General features: G+C 42.8%; 1 protein-coding gene across 1 annotated transcript; it reads right to left on the reverse strand.

Moving 5' to 3' along the window:
• Positions 1 to 1253: 1253 nt before the first annotated feature.
• Positions 1254 to 3828, reverse strand: YWHAH (tyrosine 3-monooxygenase/tryptophan 5-monooxygenase activation protein eta). The gene is made up of 2 exons (XM_089653244.1): positions 3605 to 3828; positions 1254 to 2784 (listed from the first exon to the last, which is right to left on the reverse strand). The coding sequence occupies exons 1-2, from the start codon at positions 3689 to 3691 to the stop codon at positions 2128 to 2130; spliced, it is 744 nt and encodes a 247-aa protein (XP_089509370.1). The 5' UTR covers positions 3692 to 3828; the 3' UTR covers positions 1254 to 2127.
• Between the last annotated feature and the right edge of the window lie 15514 nt (positions 3829 to 19342).

A 19342-nucleotide genomic window follows, 5' to 3' on the forward strand; every position in this document is an offset into this window, starting at 1 on the left:
TGTCCTGCACATAGAGGGCGCCACTGCAGACTGGACTGGAGATGCTGCAGAACAGGAGCCTGCAGAGCATTGCACCTACAATATGTGGATCACAGCTGCAATGTCAGGCTCCTGCACACTCTTCCTCCAGCCATGTGCCCATACATCTGTACCTCAGTATCCGAGCTATAGGAAATGTGTATGGACTACGATCGTGTCGATCAGCATGCTCACAGTCCATATACTGCAGTGGTAGATGGAACTTTTAGTTCATTCATTCACAGACCCCTGTGAATGAATGATGTGGCTGTATGGGCAGAGCCCTGTACAGCCACATTGATTATGAATGTGACAGCAGCTGCAGGGGAGAGGAACCCCTGACTGCTATCACAGGGAAGGGGGGCTAAAGGGGAGGGTGGGGGTCTGCTTCAATATGGTAAACCCTAAATATGGATGTACCATGATCAAAAGGTAAACCTATCCTATAATCCTTGCACCACTAGCCCTAGTAAATAGTTAAAACAAGTAGATAAAAAAAAAAAAAAAAAAAAAGGAAGGTATATTCTAATTACTTTAGTTGCCTCCTGAATTCTGGCTTAGATCAAAATAATGTCATACAACACATGAATATTTATTGACTTTGTCTTTCATCTGCAGGAGGGACTTTCTCAGGTAAGCCCACCCTCCTGTCTGCATGCCTGAGCTAAGGGCAGATGGATTCCAGGAATTGCTACATAAATCATCTCCCCTTACTCAAGATGGCTGCAGCTAGAAGTGCTAGGGGGGTGATTTTCAAAGTGATTTCTCAAAAAAAAAAAAAAAAAAAAAAAAAAAAAAACACGGATGACATGAATGGATGTGTGGGTTTACTGTGAATAGTAAAAATGAATTAAATAGCATTTTCAGTCGAGCTGCGCTTTAGACACAATGATAAAAATATATGTAATTCTATGACAAACAATTCTAAAACAAATGCTTTGGTTACTACCAAGAATTTCTCGTAATACCACAAAATAAATACAGTAAAAAGGCACCCACTGGTGTGCCTGTAAAATTAATAGCACATAGGGCAGCTACACTAACCTATAGACATCCTCGCAGAAAATAAAATCGCTTAACTACAAGAAACCACAGGGAAGAGGTGTGTAGTACCAGATTATTGATTCACTCTTGATCCTACTAAGATGCAAGTGCACTGACTGAAGCCCTGACCTAGAAGATATGGAATGCTTCTTAGGTTTGTTTTATCAACAGACAAGAGGCTCAAGCAAGAATAATATCCTCAAAGCAGCATTTATTTCATCCACGCATTTTCAAAACATTTATATTGGGTGTCTGGCATTTTATTGGCATCCATCATGAACAGGCTAATACACACTGTGCAGATGCAGCCAGTCCTAAGAAGGACTGTCCTACACAAGGCTTACAACCAAATAATGAGGCCCTTTACCAGAATAATTAAGTGATTAAAAAACAAATGAAAAAAACAAAACAAAACAAAAAAAAAAACACAACACAGGAACTTTTAGGGCATTCAAACTCAGAAGGGGTGTAGAATGATCACACCATAAGTTAAAAGGGCAAATAGAAACTTCACAAAGCTCACATTTAAAAACGTCTATTGTTAGCCAACAAAAACAGGTGGACCCCCATTTCCCACTAGGTGAACTGCAGCCAACCACAGCTGGAGCTGTATGCTGCCTTCTTTGTGGGAAGAAAGGGATCGGGGGTGGGGAAGGGGGGGGGGGGGTCATTTACATGCAAAGGGAATGCTGCACAAATGGAAACTAAAAACGACTTCTTTACAAAATAAAAACGGGACCACTTTGCATCTTTCCAGCCCGTAAGTGCCCTATCGGCGAGGAGAGTGCGGGCGCCTCTCTGAAACTGCAGCCTCCCTTATCCCCTGAACAACGCGAGGGCAACCCGAGAAACGGCTGATGTGCCAACGCAATCCAGCAATGCCCAAAAGAACGCCGCGAGAGCCCGTCTCCCCGGGCACGCAGCAGTATGAGCAGTTGTGCCAATGATACGGATATGAGAAGCACAGGGACATGTCAGGGACAGCGGTGGGGGAAGGGTTGGGGGTCAGCATGTGGTGAAGGGGAGAGGGTAAGTAATGGGCTGTAGCAAGACGCAACACCCTCTTTAATTGTTGCCTTCTCCGGTCTCTTCGTCGGGCTGGTCACTTGTCCACAGGGTCAGGTTGTCACGCAGGAGCTGCATGATGAGGGTGGAGTCCTTGTAGGAATCCTCGTTTAGCGTGTCCAGCTCAGCGATAGCGTCATCAAAGGCCTGCTTGGCGAGGAGGCAAGCTTGTTCGGGGCTACCCTGTATCTCATAATAAAAGACAGAGAAGTTGAGAGCCAGGCCTAGACGAATAGGGTGAGTAGGCTGCATGTGCTCTTTGCTAATTTCAAAGGCCTCCTTATATGAAGCTTCAGATGCCTCCGTGACACTTCGCTTCCTATCCCCAGAGCCTACCTCCGACAGGTAACGATAGTAATCTCCCTTCATCTTTAGGTAGAAAACTTTGCTTTCATACTGGAAGTCATTGCAATTCTTAATGAGGTACTTGTCGAGCAGCGCCAGGACTTCATTACACACAGCCTCCAGTTCAGCTTCGATCTTTTCTCTGTAGGCTTTCACCTTCTCCAGCTTCTTCTCATTCCCATCAGCCAGCGTCTTCTGCTCAATACTACTGATGACTCGCCATGAAGACCTTCGTGCTCCAACTACGTTCTTGTAGGCTACGGACAGCAGGTTCCGGTCTTCGTTAGACAACGGCTCATTGAGTTCTGTGACCTGCGGAACACCAGAACAAAAGAAATGATTTTCAGTATGAAAAAGGAACAGGAGCAAAACGGTAAGACGGGCAACATCTTTAATGGTAAGACATTGATGGTCCATACACAGAACTAGGTTGTCGTGCTATCTCTGGACACTACACACAGGTCACCACACCCCATCATTGCACTCTACCCATGGAACAGGCTGAGCTGCAAACATTATATAGAGATTTTATTCAATTGTGGTTGTAATTTGTTCAGAGATGACACCTGGAATGTCCCATAGTACACTGGATTGTTTTGTGAGATTGGGTTTCATTTTTGACCCACTGCTCCATCCTGTATATAAAGCCGGCCAGACGAGTGTGTGTTTTCCCGGGACACAACCAGCGTAGACACGCATGCAGCTCGTACCCTCGAGCCAGAATCAAAGGCTGCTATTGGTCAGGGACACAGCCTGGCACAGGGTACCCCACCCCATCACTGGGCACACTCTGCATCCTGCTGCTTGATGGGTACCATCTACAAAGCCCATCATGATGGAGATCACAGGTCATCAGAAAGCCATGTTCATTCATTGCATCTCTTTACAGCAAGATCAGACTTCCCTTCTATGCAGTGTGTTAGAAATCCATACTAGTCATTAGAAAGTGAGATGAATAGATGTGTCATGGGTTGTATCTGCAGCTCCTGTGATCCTGGCAATGTGCTGTACAAGACATGGGGAAAGGAGTGCATGGTGCACCAGTCTGCCTATACAGGAAGACAGGGCAGTGAGGGGCGCCCGGACACATGCATTCCCTACACGTTGCCATCTTCCTCCTCCTCTCCCTTACCGCTCTCATAGCTGCCGCCATGTCCTCGTATCTCTCCGCCTGCTCCGCCAAACGGGCTCTCTGGAGCAGCTGCTCCCGGTCCGCCATACTGTTCTCCGGGCGGGTCTCGGTATGGCTCGCACTGCTCGTCTCTCTCGATCAGCCTTTCCGCACTGATCCCGGTTCTGCTTCCTAACGGTACTGCAACCCGGGACTCACTATGAGTGGGCAGGACCGGGGGCGTGTCTTTCGGGAATATTTCTAGGTGACGTCATGAGCTATTTATAGACCCTAGAATGAGCATGCGCACTACGTTTACTGCAATGCACAGCAAAGAGGGGGAAGGAGGGGCTGAGCTCGCTGAGCAGAACACATGGCTCCGAGATAAGAACGGGGAGCTGCCGGATGGGCAGAGAGGTGTGCGCAGCATTATAGACATTGCGGGGTTCGGGGTAGTCAGTGTGTCTGTCCTTCCTCTACAGACCAGAGGCCTGCTCTCATGGGTTCTAGCGCAGGGGTGCGGTCAGGTCAGGGTTTGGGGCTCGTCAGTCGTGCGGGCCTCTGGCTCATGCTCTTCCTTCTGGGGTCCATTTAAACGGATTTGATTCAGTCTCTAGAGCAGGGGGTCTCCAAACTTTCTAAACAAAGGGCCAGTTCATTGTCTTTGAGCCCCGGGTGCGTCTTGAGAGATTAAAGTCGCACCCTTACAGCCAGGGGCGGACTGACAACTCATGGGGCCCCCAGGCAATAGGGGATCATGGGGCCCCTGTATCCATGCCCAAACTCAAAAAAGCCTATGAAAAAGGTACCAGGGGCATCTCCTGGGGCCCCCTACTGACCCCGGGCCTTCTGGCTGTGCCTGAGTTTCCAAATGGTCAGCCCGCCCCTGCTTACAGAGATGGAACAGCTCAAATCACATCAACATTCAGGTTCCTGAACTATTATTATACAGGATTTATATAGCGCCAACAGTTTGCTCAGTGCTGTACAATATAAAGGGAGACAATATAGTTCAATACAAGAGGGATAGGAGGGCCCTGCTCCTTGGAGCTAGGCTACTAGTATTATTACTATTTTTGTGTGTTTTCATGTGGGACCTGCATTGACATCTGTAGATGAAATCGTACTGATCAACGACTTTAAAGTCGTACCGATCAGCGGCTTTGAAATCGTCCTGTAGTAGCACAGCTTTAAAGCTGCACTGTTGTGAACCAGTGCTAGAAATGTGGCCAGCAGTGATGGGAATTTTCCTGGCATCAGTGGGTGTAAACATCACTGTATTAGGGGAAGGAATAGTGCACCGTTATTGGTGTCAGTGGGAGGGATAGTGCCATGTGGTTGGCATCAGTGGAGGAATAGTGCACCATTAGGGACGTTGGGAGGAATAGTGCCCTATTATTGGGGTCAGTGGGAGGGATAGTGCCCCATCATTGGTGTTACTGGGAGGAATAGTGCCACATGGTTGGTATTATAAGGAATAGTGCCCAATTATTGTGTCAGTGGGAGGAATAGTGCCCCCTCATTGGTATTACTGGAAATACTGCCCCATGATTGGTATCAGTAGGCAGAATAGTGGACCATTATTGGTGTCAGTGGGAGGGATAGTGCCCCATCATTGGTATTACTGGGAGGAATAGTGCCACATGGTTGGTATCATTAGGAGGAATAGTGCCCCGTTATTGGTGTTAGTGGGAGCAGTAGTGCCGCATGGTTGGTGTTGGGGAGGAATAGTGCCCTATGGTTGGTGTCGGTGGGAGGAATAGCGCCCCAGCATTGGCATTACTGGGAGGAATAGTGCCCATTGTTGGTATCATTGGGAGGTATCACTAGAAGGAATAGTGCCCCATCGCTGGTGTCAGTGGGAGGAATAGTGCCCTCTGCATGCACAAATCACTTCCATACTTAAAAAACCCTCCCTGTACCCCACCAATCTGAACAACTTAAGACCCATCTCCCTGCTCCTGTTTACTTCCAAACTCTTAGAACACTTAGTCTACAATCGCCTGAGCTCCTATCTCACTGACAATCATCTTAACCCTTTATAGTATAGTCTGGCTTTAGCTCACTCCACTCCACTGAAACTGCCCTCCTAAAACTGATTTACTAACTGCCCAAACCAATGGCCACTACTCCATAGTCTTACTACTTGACCTCTCTGAAGCTTTTGATACTGTTGACCATCCCCTCCTTCTAAAAATAAAACTCCACATTGTTGGCCTCTGAGACTCTGCTATCTCCTGGCTCTCCTACCTATCGCAGCGCTCCTTCAGTGTTACCTATAACTCTGTCTCCTCCTCTCCACTTCCTCTTCCTGTAGGGGTCCCTCAAGGTTCTGTCCTTAGACCCCTTCTCTTCTCCATCTAAACCTCCTCCCTTGGTCACTTGATAAACTCCCATGGCTTTAAGTACCATCTCTATGCTGATGACACACAAATCTATCTACTCCTCACCCCTTCAGTCTCCTTGCGCATTACTAACCTACTAAGTGACATATCGGCATGGATGTCACTCCACTTCCTCAAACTCAATCTTTCCAAAACAGCTCATACTATTCCCTCCAGCCCGTGCCCCCTCCCCTGACTTCTCCATCAAAATTAATAATACCACCGTCAGTTCCTCCCCTCATGCCAGGGTACTAGGTGTATACCTAGACTCCCATCTGTCCTTCCAGCCCCAAATCCAATCACTGTCCAACTCTTGTAGACCTCACCTCTGCAACATCTCCAAGATACGCTCGTACTTAACCTCTGAAACCACTAAGCAACTTAATCACTCTTTTGTTATATCTTGCCTTGACTTTTGTTACTCATTCCTCATTGGCCTACCTCATTGCAGGCTACCCCCTCTTCAGTCTATCATGAATGCTGCTGCCATACTCATCTACCTTACCCAACCGTTCCATATCTACCACACCTCTCTGCCAATCCCTCCACTGGCTTCCCATTGCCAATGAATAAAATTAAAAACATTACCCATAACATATAAAGCCATTTATAACTCTGCCCCAAATTACATCTCCAATCTTGTCTCCAAATATCACCCAAACCATCCTTTCTGCTCCTCCCACGACCTGCTCCCTAGTCTCCTCCTCCCATGCTCCACTCCAGAGCCTCTCCCATCCTCTGGAACGCTCTACCCCAATCTATCCGACTATCGCCCACTTTTAGGCGATCTCTGAAAACCTATCTCTTCAGGGAAGCCTATCCTGCCTTCAGCTGATAACCGAATCTTCTATTTCTCCTATCAGTTCATCCCCCAAAGGTATTAACTTTTGTACCACCAGCTTCTCCTTCTTCGATTGTAAGCTCCAAGGAACAGAGCCCTCCTAATCATCTTGTATTGAACTGTGTCATCGCTGTATTGTCTCTCTTTATATTGTAAAGTGCTGCGCAAACTGTTGGCACTATATAAATCCTATAAATACAAATATGCTCAGTGATAATCAATAAAATAACTTTTCTTATGTAATAATCTCCAAAAAATCCAAAATCTGTAATTATTCAAATAAAGTCCAATTTTAAATTAAAGTCCAATAAACAAATACGTGTAGTCCAAAAATTGATTCAAATGTAACAAACTCTCCGCTGCTTGCAAAACCTTGATTACCTCAAAAAAACAAAAACAAAAAAATATACATAGTGCATTATCCTTTATAAATAAAAATTAACATATAAAATCAATCCAATAATATTCACCCAAGTGAAAACACGTGTATATATCAAAACCACATACACGTGATATACTGTGCAAAACCATGCATGTGAAACACTCTGCTGTGCTAGAAACTCATAACACAGTGCGCACTTCTATCAGGGTAAGGAATGAATACCCTTACCAATGTTCAAAGCAATTTATGTTTTTGATCTTAATCCACAGAAAATTTGTCTGGTGATATAAATCCTTTTATAGATGTCCTCAGGGTTTGCTTTGTATGGATCCTTTCACCCTAGCAACTGAGAAATGCTTCCACCATATACGTCAGCCAGATACCCATATACAAGGAACAAATCATAGCGTAATACTGCCACATACTCATATCAAAAGCTTTTAATTATCCTGCTTACATTAAAAACATCTTTAATCGCACATAGCATATAAAGACCTGTCTGCCATCCGGAATCCAGGAGAGTCCTAATCGCAACTCACAGCCGAGATTTTGCCCTCTCCAAGATGGCCGCCACTCTACTTCTGGTATTCTCGTATGCGTCTGACGTCACCTCCCTTTGACGCGTTTCGTCATTGGACGTAATCATAAAGGGTACGTTCGCCAGACTAGGAAGTTCAATTTATACTCCTCCCTCACAAGGTGCTGTCGCCGCAATCTCCATCTTTAGAAGGGGCGATGCCCTCACCTTCCGGAATTCGATAGCCAAACAGCGTACAAATGACAGAAAGCCATACCTAGTATAGTATTGGCGCCACAATCTCCATCTTTAGGAGGGGCAACGCCCACACTATCTAGTATATCCTTAACCTATACATAGCAACAGCACAATTTAGTACATATCTATACATATCACCCTAAATTACCAACTCTATTCATCAATTCTCATTAAGATCAGAATATAAAAACACATCAATTCCTTCATATACGATGTCATAATATACTCAACTAATTATATTCTCCAATAATTCATTATATGTCTATATCCCTATTAATATTAGAATACCATAATATAATAAATGAATTATAATAAAATAAAATAAATTAAATTCAGAAATTAACAACTAAAACCTATTCTCCTCTGAGATCACATATTATATATTATCAAAAATTTATAAATATCTCACCTAATTATCAAATAGTTTATATACGCATAAAACTCTGTCTATAATAGACTAAGTATAATCTGTCCATGAAAGTATATTATAACCGATCACTAAACCCAACTATAAATATATTACCCTATTCCTTAAAATTATTATATTTAATTATATATTTCGTAAGCAATATAAATTACTATCATTTTATATATACTAAAGTGAGATATTATTTTCATATTTACATGTCGAAATAAGACCTCAAATGGTAAAATTACTAAATTAGCCTTCTGATATCCCAATAGACATATCATCCTAAATACTTTTGCTAATTCATGGAAGATAATATCCTATAAAACCAAATTACAATCTTTATCATTTTAATATTAGCACTACCTTTTCCTTATATTCTTTTTGTTCCATTTTCTTTCTAAAGATAAACATAAGATCAATTACATTATTATTTATCATTCCCTATCAACTCCAAAGCACAATAAATCAAGACTCATATCTTAGCCACACAAATAATAACGATTATTCTCATAGATTTGGATTTAAAAATTAGAGATGAAACAATTCAAATCCAGATCCACATTTAGGCCTCCCGGTTTCAAAGTTCTCAATTCAAATATCCAATATGTTTCGTTCTTGGATATGGCCTTAATTTTGTTACCTCCCCTCCAATGTGTATCTATCTTGTCAATTCCACAGAATTTGAGGACACTAGGATCACAATTATGGTGATCTCTAAAATGCCTCGATAAACAATGATCTTTCTTCCCTTTTTTTATATTTGTGATATGCTCACTTAATCTTTTTTGTAAAGGTCTCGAGGTTCTGCCTACATACTTTACAAATAAGTTTACAAGGGCATTCCAATAAATACGTGACATAGGGGGTAGTGCAAGTAATAAAATTCTTAATCTTAAATATCATACCAGTGTTATTAGATGTAAAATTTGTAATGACTCTTACTTTAGTATTGGTTATTTTACACATTCTACATTTTCTACAGGGGTAGAAGCCTTTAAAATCAAACATATGTTTTTCTTTTTTATTGGGAGGGGATATAATATTTTTCACTAAAACATCTCTCAAATTTTTTGTCTTTCTGTAAATAAATGAAGGTTTACTTGGGATTAGTGAGCCCAAATTGGTATCTCTTCTTAAAATCGGCCAGTATTTGGAAAAAATGGATTCCACATCTTTATATTGGCCATTAAAACCTGTAATAAAGGCATATTCCACTTTATTTTTATTAACAGGATTTTTTTTAGATAAGGATCTTGTAATCTTCTTATCCCCTATATAGCTTTTGCTCACCTCAAATCTGTTTTTTTCCAACACCTCTGGATCGTACCCCTTTTCGATAAACCTATCCTTAATAATTTTAGTTTGCTCTATATATTCCTTTAACCTTGTACAGTTTCTTAAAATTCTGCGAAACTGTCCTTTGGGAATTCCATTGATCCAGGATGGATGGTGACAGCTATTAGTGGGTATATATCCATTCCTATCTGTTGTTTTAAAATATGTTTTAGTAAAACAGATGTCCCAGATGTCTATGCAAATCGCACCAAAGGTAGTGCATTTTAGAAATCAGTGCCGCTCCGATCAAGTCGGAACTGCACCAATATGACCGCTGTAATTGCAGACAATAGGGTGCGACTTGACATGCAAATCGCAAGTCACAGGGCATGCAAATCGCATGCCAATTCGCATCCAGTGTGACCGAGGACTAAAGGAAGGCTTTGAGGTGGACACTCACGGAGGGAACTACATCCAGCAGTGGAAAGGTTCTCCTGATGAACTGAAGCCAGACAGGGAAGGAAGACCAATGTCCTATTTGGGGTGAAAGGACGAAACCACCCTAGGAAGGGGTCTCTACGATTCAGTAGAACCTTGTCCCTGTGTAAGACCAATAAGAGTTCTTTACAGGACAAAGCTACCAGCTCAAAACACACCTCCCAGAGCTGATGGCAAACTTATGAGTATGATTCGAAAGAGGAATCTCCCTGTTCGGTGTAAAAACTGTTTTTTGCAGTACCAAAGTAACAAATTCAGATCCCACAGAGTCAAAGGTGAGCACACAAGCGGGGCCAAATGAGAGACACCCTGTACAAATCTAATCAAAGTGCTGACAACCAGCTTGGCCTAAACAAACTAAAGTTCACGGAATCCTAGATTTCTACTTTAAGAGTCTGAGTCTGGAAACAAAGTAGTTTCTCTTGGGGAAGACAACACTGTCTCTTGTATAAAACTGAGACACTCCAAGTGATGAGTCTGTTCTAGCATTGACTCCTGAAGGCTTAGGATCCAGGTGAACCTTCACAAGCTCTGAACTGTTCAAGCCACAATGTCAACCAGAACTTGTGCCAACTGTTCCCTCAATAGGAGGTCATAGTAGCATATGAAAACGAACACAGGGACCAGGGGCTTGGTGAACTCTCAAGGTGCAGACTATAGGACAAATAGCAGGGCCCTGAACTGGAAGTTCTGGGTTCCCACAACAAAGTGAAGAAACTGCTGATATGTTGGAAAAATGGGGACGTGCAAGAGAAGGTGTGAATTGAAGACCAGGTGACAACACAGATGCTGGATGTTGAAAAGTACAGGAAACACCAACTGATCTGGTGGAGTAGGCATGTATAAGTACTGGAGGTACCTTATTAAGAGCATGAGCCACCCAGCAATAGTGGACTTAGAAGGAGACTGTCCTTGACCACTTTACAACCGCGCAATAGCTGAATGACAGCTACAGCGTGGTTGTCCAATGCTGGGAGGGCATCATATGACATCCTCCCAGCGGCGCGCACCCATAGCTGTCAGTGATCGCTGTGCCCTATGGACAAAGCTGATCACATGACTAGGTATAAGGCCAATCACAGCGGCCTTTTACCACGTGATCAGCTGTGTCCAATGACATAGCAGCTCACAAAGTAAATACAGTTGCTGATAACTGGCAAATATCACAGAGGACACCTGCACTGATCATCACTGCCACCCAGCAGTGCTGCCTGTCAGTGCCTATCATTGCTACATATCCGTACAGCCTCATCAACGCACATTAGTGAAGGAGAAAAATGTTTGCAAAATTTGATAATAGAAACAAAGAAAAACAATTTTTTTCTAATTTTTTTGCTTTTTTATAGTGCAAAAATAAAAACCCCAGCGGCGATTAAATTCCACCAACTGATCTGGTGGAGTAGGCTGGGAACCCAGTAAGTCCTTTACTTACAGTGTTCTTGATGCTGTCTGCTACTCAGCCTCCATAGGTAGATATTTCATGAGGGACATAACAAATTCCTACTCTAGACCAGGACTCTGAAGCAGTGTCCTTCAGCAGTATTAAATTTCAGAAGCCCTACACAAGATCCATTCCAGTATCCAGAGAGGGAGCCTCCTGCACACACTGAGAGCACCACCTATCCATCCCTTAAGGGGAGCTCTGGCTGTTTTTTGGATCTCCATTTAAAGCCCCAGGATCCATTTGATGCACCATCCCACCCTCAGAGGGAAGTTACTGCAATATCTGGCTTACTTACTGTGATGATACCCTGATGACATCTGGATTTATATGCGCATTTACATTGCGCGTCCGGTGAGTGTGCAATTCTTCTATAACTATTGCACAAGCACTGATCCATCAAGAAAATTGGCACTTTAGGAGCACTGAAAGTCACTTTTCAACTGTCAAAGATTTATGCTTATTTATGTTGTTTTATACTCATTTATGAACTTTTATTAATATCATTAGAATTTATAATAGTTTTAGCACTGCACCTTTTTTATTGTTCGATTGAGGTTTATCTTGGTTACCTTTGTGCACAGCTGCTGTATCTTTTCCCCCCTATTATAGGTGAAACTCGAAAAATTAGAATATCGTGCAAAAGTTCATTTATTTCAGTAATGCAACTTAAAAGGTGAAACTAATATATGAGATAGACTCATTACATGCAAAGCAAGATAGTTCAAGCCGTGATTTGTCATAATTGTGATGATTATGGCTTACAGCTCATAAAAACCCCAAATCCACAATCTCAGAAAATTAGAATATTGTGAAAAGGTGCAATAGGGGTAGCACAGTGGCTAAATGGTTAGCACTTCCACCTGGCAGTACTAGGGTCGCTGGTTCGAATCCCAACCGTGGCACCACCTGCCTGGAGTTTGCATGTTCTCCCTGTGACTGCTTGGGTTTCCTCCGGGTACTCCGGTTTCCTCCCATACACCAAAGACATGCTGGTAGGTTAATTAGCTCCTGTCTAAATGTGTATGTATAAATGTGAGTTAGGGACTTTAGATTGTATGGTCCTTGAGGGTTAGGGACTGATGTGAATGTACTATATACAGTGGGGATCTAAAGTTTGGGCACCCCAGCTAGAAATTTGTATTAATGTGCATAAAGAAGCCAAGGAAAGATGGAAAAATCTCCAAAAGGCATCAAATTACAGATTAGACATTCTTATAATATGTCAACAAAAGTTAGATTTTATTTCCATCATTTACACTTTCAAAATAACAGAAAACAAAAAAATGGCGTCTGCAAAAGTTTGGGCACCCTGCAGAATTAATATCTTGTAATGCCCCCTTTGGCAAGTATCACAGCTTGTAAACGCTTTTTGTAGCCAGCCAAGAGTCTTTCAATTCTTGTTTGAGGTATCTTTGCCCATTCTTCCTTACAAAAGTCTTCCAGTTCTTTGAGATTTCTGGGCTGTCTGTCATGCACTGCTCTTTTAAGGTCTATCCATAGATTTTCAATTATGTTGAGGTCAGGAGATTGTGAAGGCCATGGCAAAACCTTCAGTTTACGCCTCTTGATGCAATCCCCCGTGGATTTCGAGGTGTGTTTAGGATCATTATCCATTTGTAGAAGCCATCCTCTCTTTAACTTCAGCTTTTTTACAGATGGCATCAAGTTACCATCCAAAATTTGCTGAAATTGTATTGAATCCATTTTTCGTTCTACTCGTGAGATGTTCCCTGTGCCACTGGCTGCAACACAACCCCAAAGCATGATTGATCCAACCCCATGCTTAACAGTTGGACAGAGGTTCTTTTCATTAAATTCTGTGCCCCTTCTTCTCCAAACGTACCTTTGCACATTCCGGCCAAAAAGTTCAATTTTAACCTAATCGGTCCACAGAACTTGTTTCCAAAATGCATCAGGCTTGTCTATATGTTCATTTGCAAAGTTCAAACGATGATTTTTGTGGTGAGGACATAGAAGAGGTTTTATTCTGATGACTCTTCCATGAAGACCATATTTGTACAAGTATCTCTTTATAGTGGAATAGCGTACCACAACTCAAGTGTCTGCCAGATCTTTCTGGAGGGATCGTGCAGTCAAACGTGGCGTTTTGAATTGCTTTTCTCACAATCCTGCGAGCTGTTCTGTCTGATATTTTTCCTGGTCTTCCAGATCTGGCTTTAACTTCCACTGTTCCTGATGACTGCCATTTCTTAATTACATTCCGAACAGAGGATATTGACATCTGAAAACGCTTTGCTATCTTCTTATAGCCTTCTCCAGCTTTGTGAGCGTCAACTATTTTCAGTTTCAGTTTTCTAGACCACTGCTTAGAAGAACCCATGGTGCTGATTGCTGGGGCAAGGTCAGATAAGTCTGGGCATTTAAAACCTTTGAGATTGACATCACCTGGTCTTCCCAGATGATGATTGAGAACAATCCATGACACTGGCAGATCTCAGCTTTGCAAAGGGGGCAGTGCATGCTATAAATTCTGCAGGGTGCCCAAACTTTTGCAGACGCCATTTTTTTGTTTTCTGTTATTTTGAAAGTGTAAATGATGGAAATAAAATCTAACTTTTGTCGACATATTATAAGAATGTCTAATCTGTAATTTGATGCCTTTTGGAGATTTTTCCATCTTTCTTTGGCTTCTTTATGCACATTATTACAAATTTTTAGCTGGGGTGCCCAAACTTTCGATCCCCACTGTATATATGTAAAGCGCTGCGTAAATTGACGGCGCTATATAAGTACCTGAAATAAATAAATATTCTCGGCTCAAAGTGTCCCACTCTAATCAGCTAATTAAGCCATAACACTTGCAAAGGGTTCCTGAGCCTTTAAATGGTCTCTCAGTCTGGTTCAGTAAGAATCACAATCATGGGAAAGACTGCTGACCTGACAGTTGTGCAGAAAACCATCATTGACACCCTCCATAAGGAGGGAAAGCCTCAAAAGGTAACTGCAAAAGAAGCTGGATGTTCCCAAAGTGCTGTATCAAAGCACATTAATAGAAAGTTATGTGGAAGGGAAAAGTGTGGAAGAAAAAGGTGCACATGCAGCAGGGATGACCGCAGCCTGGAGAGGATTGTCAGGAAAAGGCCATTCAAAAGTGTTGGGAAATTTCACAAGGAGTGGACTGAGGCTGGAGTCAGTGCATCAAGGGCCACCACACACAGACGGATCCTGGACATGGGCTTCAAATGTCTTATTCCTCTTGTCAAGCAGCTCCTGAACAACAAACAACATTAGAAGCGTCTTACCTGGGCTAAAAAAAAGCAGACCTGGTTTGTTGCTCAGTGGTCCAAAGTCCTGTTTTCTGATGAGAGCAACTTTTGCAGCTCATTTGGAAACCAAGGACCCAGAGTATGGAGGAAGAATGGAGAGGCACACACTGCAAGATGCTTGAAGTCCAGCGTGAAGTTTCCAGTCTGTGTTGATCCACTGTGCTTCATTAAGTCCAGGGTCAATGCAGCCGTCTACCAGGAGATTTTGGAGCACTTCATGCTTCCTTCCACAGACAAGCTTTATGGGGATGCTGACTTCATTTTCCAGCAGGACTTGGCACCTGCAACCACTGCCAAAAGCACCAAAACCTGGTTCAATGACCGTGGGATTACTGTGCTTGATTGGCCAGCAAACTCGCCTGACCTGAACCCCATAGAGAATCTATGGGGCATTGCCAAGAGAAAGATAAGAGACATAACACCGAACAATGCAGAAGAGCTGAAGGCCGCTATTGAAGCATCCTGGTCTTCCATAACACCTCAGCAGTGCCACAGGCTGATAGCTTCCATGCCACGCCACATTGAGGCAGTAATTGCTGCAAAAGGGGCCCAAAAAACGTACTGAGTACATATGCATGCTTATACTTTTCAGAGGTTTGTTCTATGTACAATCCTTGTTTTATTGATTGCATGTAATATTCTAATTTTCTGAGATTGTGGATTTGGGGTTTTCATGAGCTGTAAGCCATAATCATCACAATTATGACAAATCACAGCTTGAAGTTGCATTACTGAAATAAATGAACGTTTGCACGATATTCTAATTTTTCGAGTTTCACCTGTATAGTGCGCTCACATATTTTTACTATTTGGTATTTACATAGTGGTCAGCTGATCACATGGCAAAAGGCCGCTGTGATTGGCCTTTTACCATGTCATGTTATCAGCTGTGTCCAAAGGACACAGCGATCACAGACAGCACTGGTTACGCACTGCTAAGGGTGCTCAGGGGGTGCATTCTGGGAGGACACCATATGACGCCCTCCCATAACTGGACTACCACGCTGTAGACATATTTTGGCTATAGTGTGGTAGTAAGGTGGTTTTAAAGAGTAACTCCATTTTGTTAATAAAAAAAAAAATCTAGTCTGAGTGATCTATGTGCATTGCAAGGATTTTAACAAACTTTGTTAGAAAAAAAAGGTGTAAATACTAAGTGCAATGAGGTTCCAGGGGATATATGGATAACCACAGTATGGGCAGCTCCAACAACTCATCTGACCAGCAATGAGACATGAGCAAAAAACAACAAATAAAGGAGCGTTCCCAACCCTGTGGAAGCCAACAGAGTCAAAATCCCAGGAACAGGTAAAATCGAAGTTCACTTTAATGTTGGGTTAAAAAGCATGACGTAGAAGTGCAAAGATTGATACATCACTAAGATGGTGCGTCTGCCTGAAGTCACATGTCCCAGATCCGGTTGTTATGTCATACACCTGGCGAGAGACCGCCTGAACAAGGGCTGGGGAGGGCAAACTGGAAGCCTATGGGAGCACTCAAACCAAAGGAGAGAAGCTGGTCATCATGACAACATGTTTCAGGGACTTGCCCCTTTCTCAGATCATGCGATTATCAAAATATATATCAGAGGGGTCAGGGAAGTGTGCCATCCCTAATATCCTATTCAAAAACCTTTGGCTTTCCTTTCTATATCTGTGGGTGGCTAAGGCCAAAACCATCTATTAAAGTAGAGCTAAACCCTCCTTTACCATCAAGGAAGCTGCCATCTTAGCCTGTTTGATCTGCATGGTGGTGCACATGTGATTAGTTATTACACCAGCCATTTGAAGGCTTACAGTTCAGTTGAGAGAACAAACCTCTGACAGTCATCATTCATGACATGCTTTGAATGTGACTGTTTTGGGAAATAGGTAAATCAATGGGTTTAGTTCCACTTTAAAAGTGCTTATAAAGATAAACCCTTACATATACCTACTGAATTGACTAGCCTCAGGTGATACACAATAATGACGCAAATACTCCCATATAAGCTGTACCTGTTTATCTGCAGCCCCCTCTCCTCCACAGTCTTCCATAGTAATTAGATCAAAGGGTATTTATCACCTTGCGGGGGCCAGGGATCTGATGTCACACACTGCATAACACAGAGACACCCCTTCCCCCACACCGTCTCAGAGGGAAACATTCACAGCTGCGTACCTGCTGTGTGCTGGAGAAGGGGGGAGCTGTCTCACAGGATTGCCTTGTGTCCGGAAAAACTCTCAGAAGTGACTCATGCAGATAGCAGAGGAAAGAGAGAACTGGCAGGATCAACGCTAAGTGCTATAGACTGAGGCAAACATACACTATAGAAGGATATGCTTTGCTCATTTTTCATTTGAGAGATTTACAACCACTTTAAGGCCAAATTCTGGTCAAGTCCTGATTGTAGAGAGGCACATATTAATCTCTTGGGCTGAAAGCCTGTGTTCACACCAGGTGAAAAATGATTTCTATACATGGTAGTTTTTTTTTCTTTTGCAAAGTGGCTTTTCTGGCTCTGAGTAAGGTGGGATTAACAGAGTTAAGATATACCTGTCCTTCAAGACCTGGGTTTTAACTGTAATGCTGTTAAAGCCAATAACAGAAGCAGGATGGAATGGGGGCATTGAGACACAGCAGGTCTAACCTGTTTGGAAGAGGCCAGGGGTCATCTCCCATAAATTTGAGTATGTCTTTGTACCAGATTGTTCTGGGCCAGTTTGGTGCAATGAGAAGCACCACATTTTTCTGTTAGTCTGTTTTGCAAATTAGCCAAATAAAAATCGGCACTGGAGAGAAGTCATAAATTAACCTGAATGGAGTGCAGGAAATTAGTAGGGGATCCAATGCCAGTTCTAGAGGATCCTTGGCCCTGGCCACAGACAGGGGTGACTTGTTGAGCTTGGAGGCCAGGATGTCAGCATCTTGAGTTCCCCATTTTTGACATACAGTTGCAAGAAAAAATATGTGAACACCTTGGGATTACGTGGAGTTTTGCATGAATTGGGCATAAAATGTGCTCTGAACGTCATCTAAGTCACAACAATAGAAGAACACAGTCTGCTGAACATAATACTACACAAACATTAGATGTTGCCATGGTTTAATTGCACATAACATGTAAACATTCACAGTGCAGGGAGGAAAAAGTATGTGAGGCCCTAGCTTAATGACTTCTCCCAGAGCTACAGTCAGGTCCATAAATATTGGGACATCAATACAATTCTAACATTTTTGGCTCTATACACCACCACAATGGATTTGAAATGAAACAAACAAGAGGTGCTTTAACTGCAGACTGTAAGCTTTAATTTGAGGGTATTTACAATCAGGTGAACGGTGTAGGAATTACAACAGTTTGCATATGTGCCTCCCACTTGTTAAGGGACCAAAAGTAATGGGACAGAATAATAATCATAAATCAAACTTTCACTTTTTAATACTTGGTTGCAAATCCTTTGCAGTCAATTACAGCCTGAAGTCTGGAACGCATAGACATCACCAGACGCTGGGTTTCATCCCTGGTGATGCTCTGCCAGGCCTCTACTGCAACTGTCTTCAGTTCCTGCTTGTTCTTGGGGCATTTTCCCTTCAGTTTTGTCTTCAGCAACTGAAATGCATGCTCAATCGGATTCAGGTCAGAGGATTGACTTGGCCATTGCATAGCATTCCACTTCTTTCCCTTAAAAAACTCTTTGGTTGCTTTTGCAGTATGCTTTGGGTCATTGTCCATCTGCACTGTGAAGCGGCATCCAATGAGTTCTGAAGCATTTGGCTGAATATGAGCAGATAATATTGCCCGAAACACTTCAGAATTCATCCTGCTGCTTTTGTCAGCAGTCACATCATCAATAAATACAAGAGAACCAGTTCCATTGGCAGCCATACATGCCCACGCCATGACACTACCACCACGCTTCACTGATGAGGTGGTATGCTTAGGATCATGAGCAGTTCCTTTCCTTCTCCATACTCTTCTCTTCCCATCACTCTGGTACAAGTTGATCTTGGGCTCATCTGTCCATAGGATGTTGTTCCAGAACTGTGAAGGCTTTTTTAGATGTCATTTGGCAAACTCTAATCTGGCCTTCCTGTTTTTGAGGCTCGCCAATGGTTTACATCTTGTGGTGAACCCTCTGTATTCACTCTGGTGAAGTATTCTCTTGATTGTTGACTTTGACACACATACACCTACCTCCTGGAGAGTGTTCTTGATCTGGCCAACTGTTGTGAAGGGTGTTTTCTTCACCAGGGAAAAAATTCTTCGGTCATCCACCACAGTTGTTTTCCGTGGTCTTCCGGGTCTTTTGGTGTTGCTGAGCTCACCGGTGCGTTCCTTCTTTTTAAGAATGTTCCAAACAGTTGTTTTGGCCACGCCTAAAGTTTTTGCTATCTCTCTGATGGGTTTATTTTGTTTTTTCAGCCTAATGATGGCTTGCTTCACTGATAGTGACAGCTCTTTGGATCTCATCTTGAGAG

This window comes from Staurois parvus, unplaced genomic scaffold (assembly GCF_062004578.1).
Source record: "Staurois parvus isolate SC_StPar_1 unplaced genomic scaffold, SC_StPar_1.0 ptg000704l, whole genome shotgun sequence".
NCBI lineage: Eukaryota > Metazoa > Chordata > Amphibia > Anura > Ranidae > Staurois > Staurois parvus.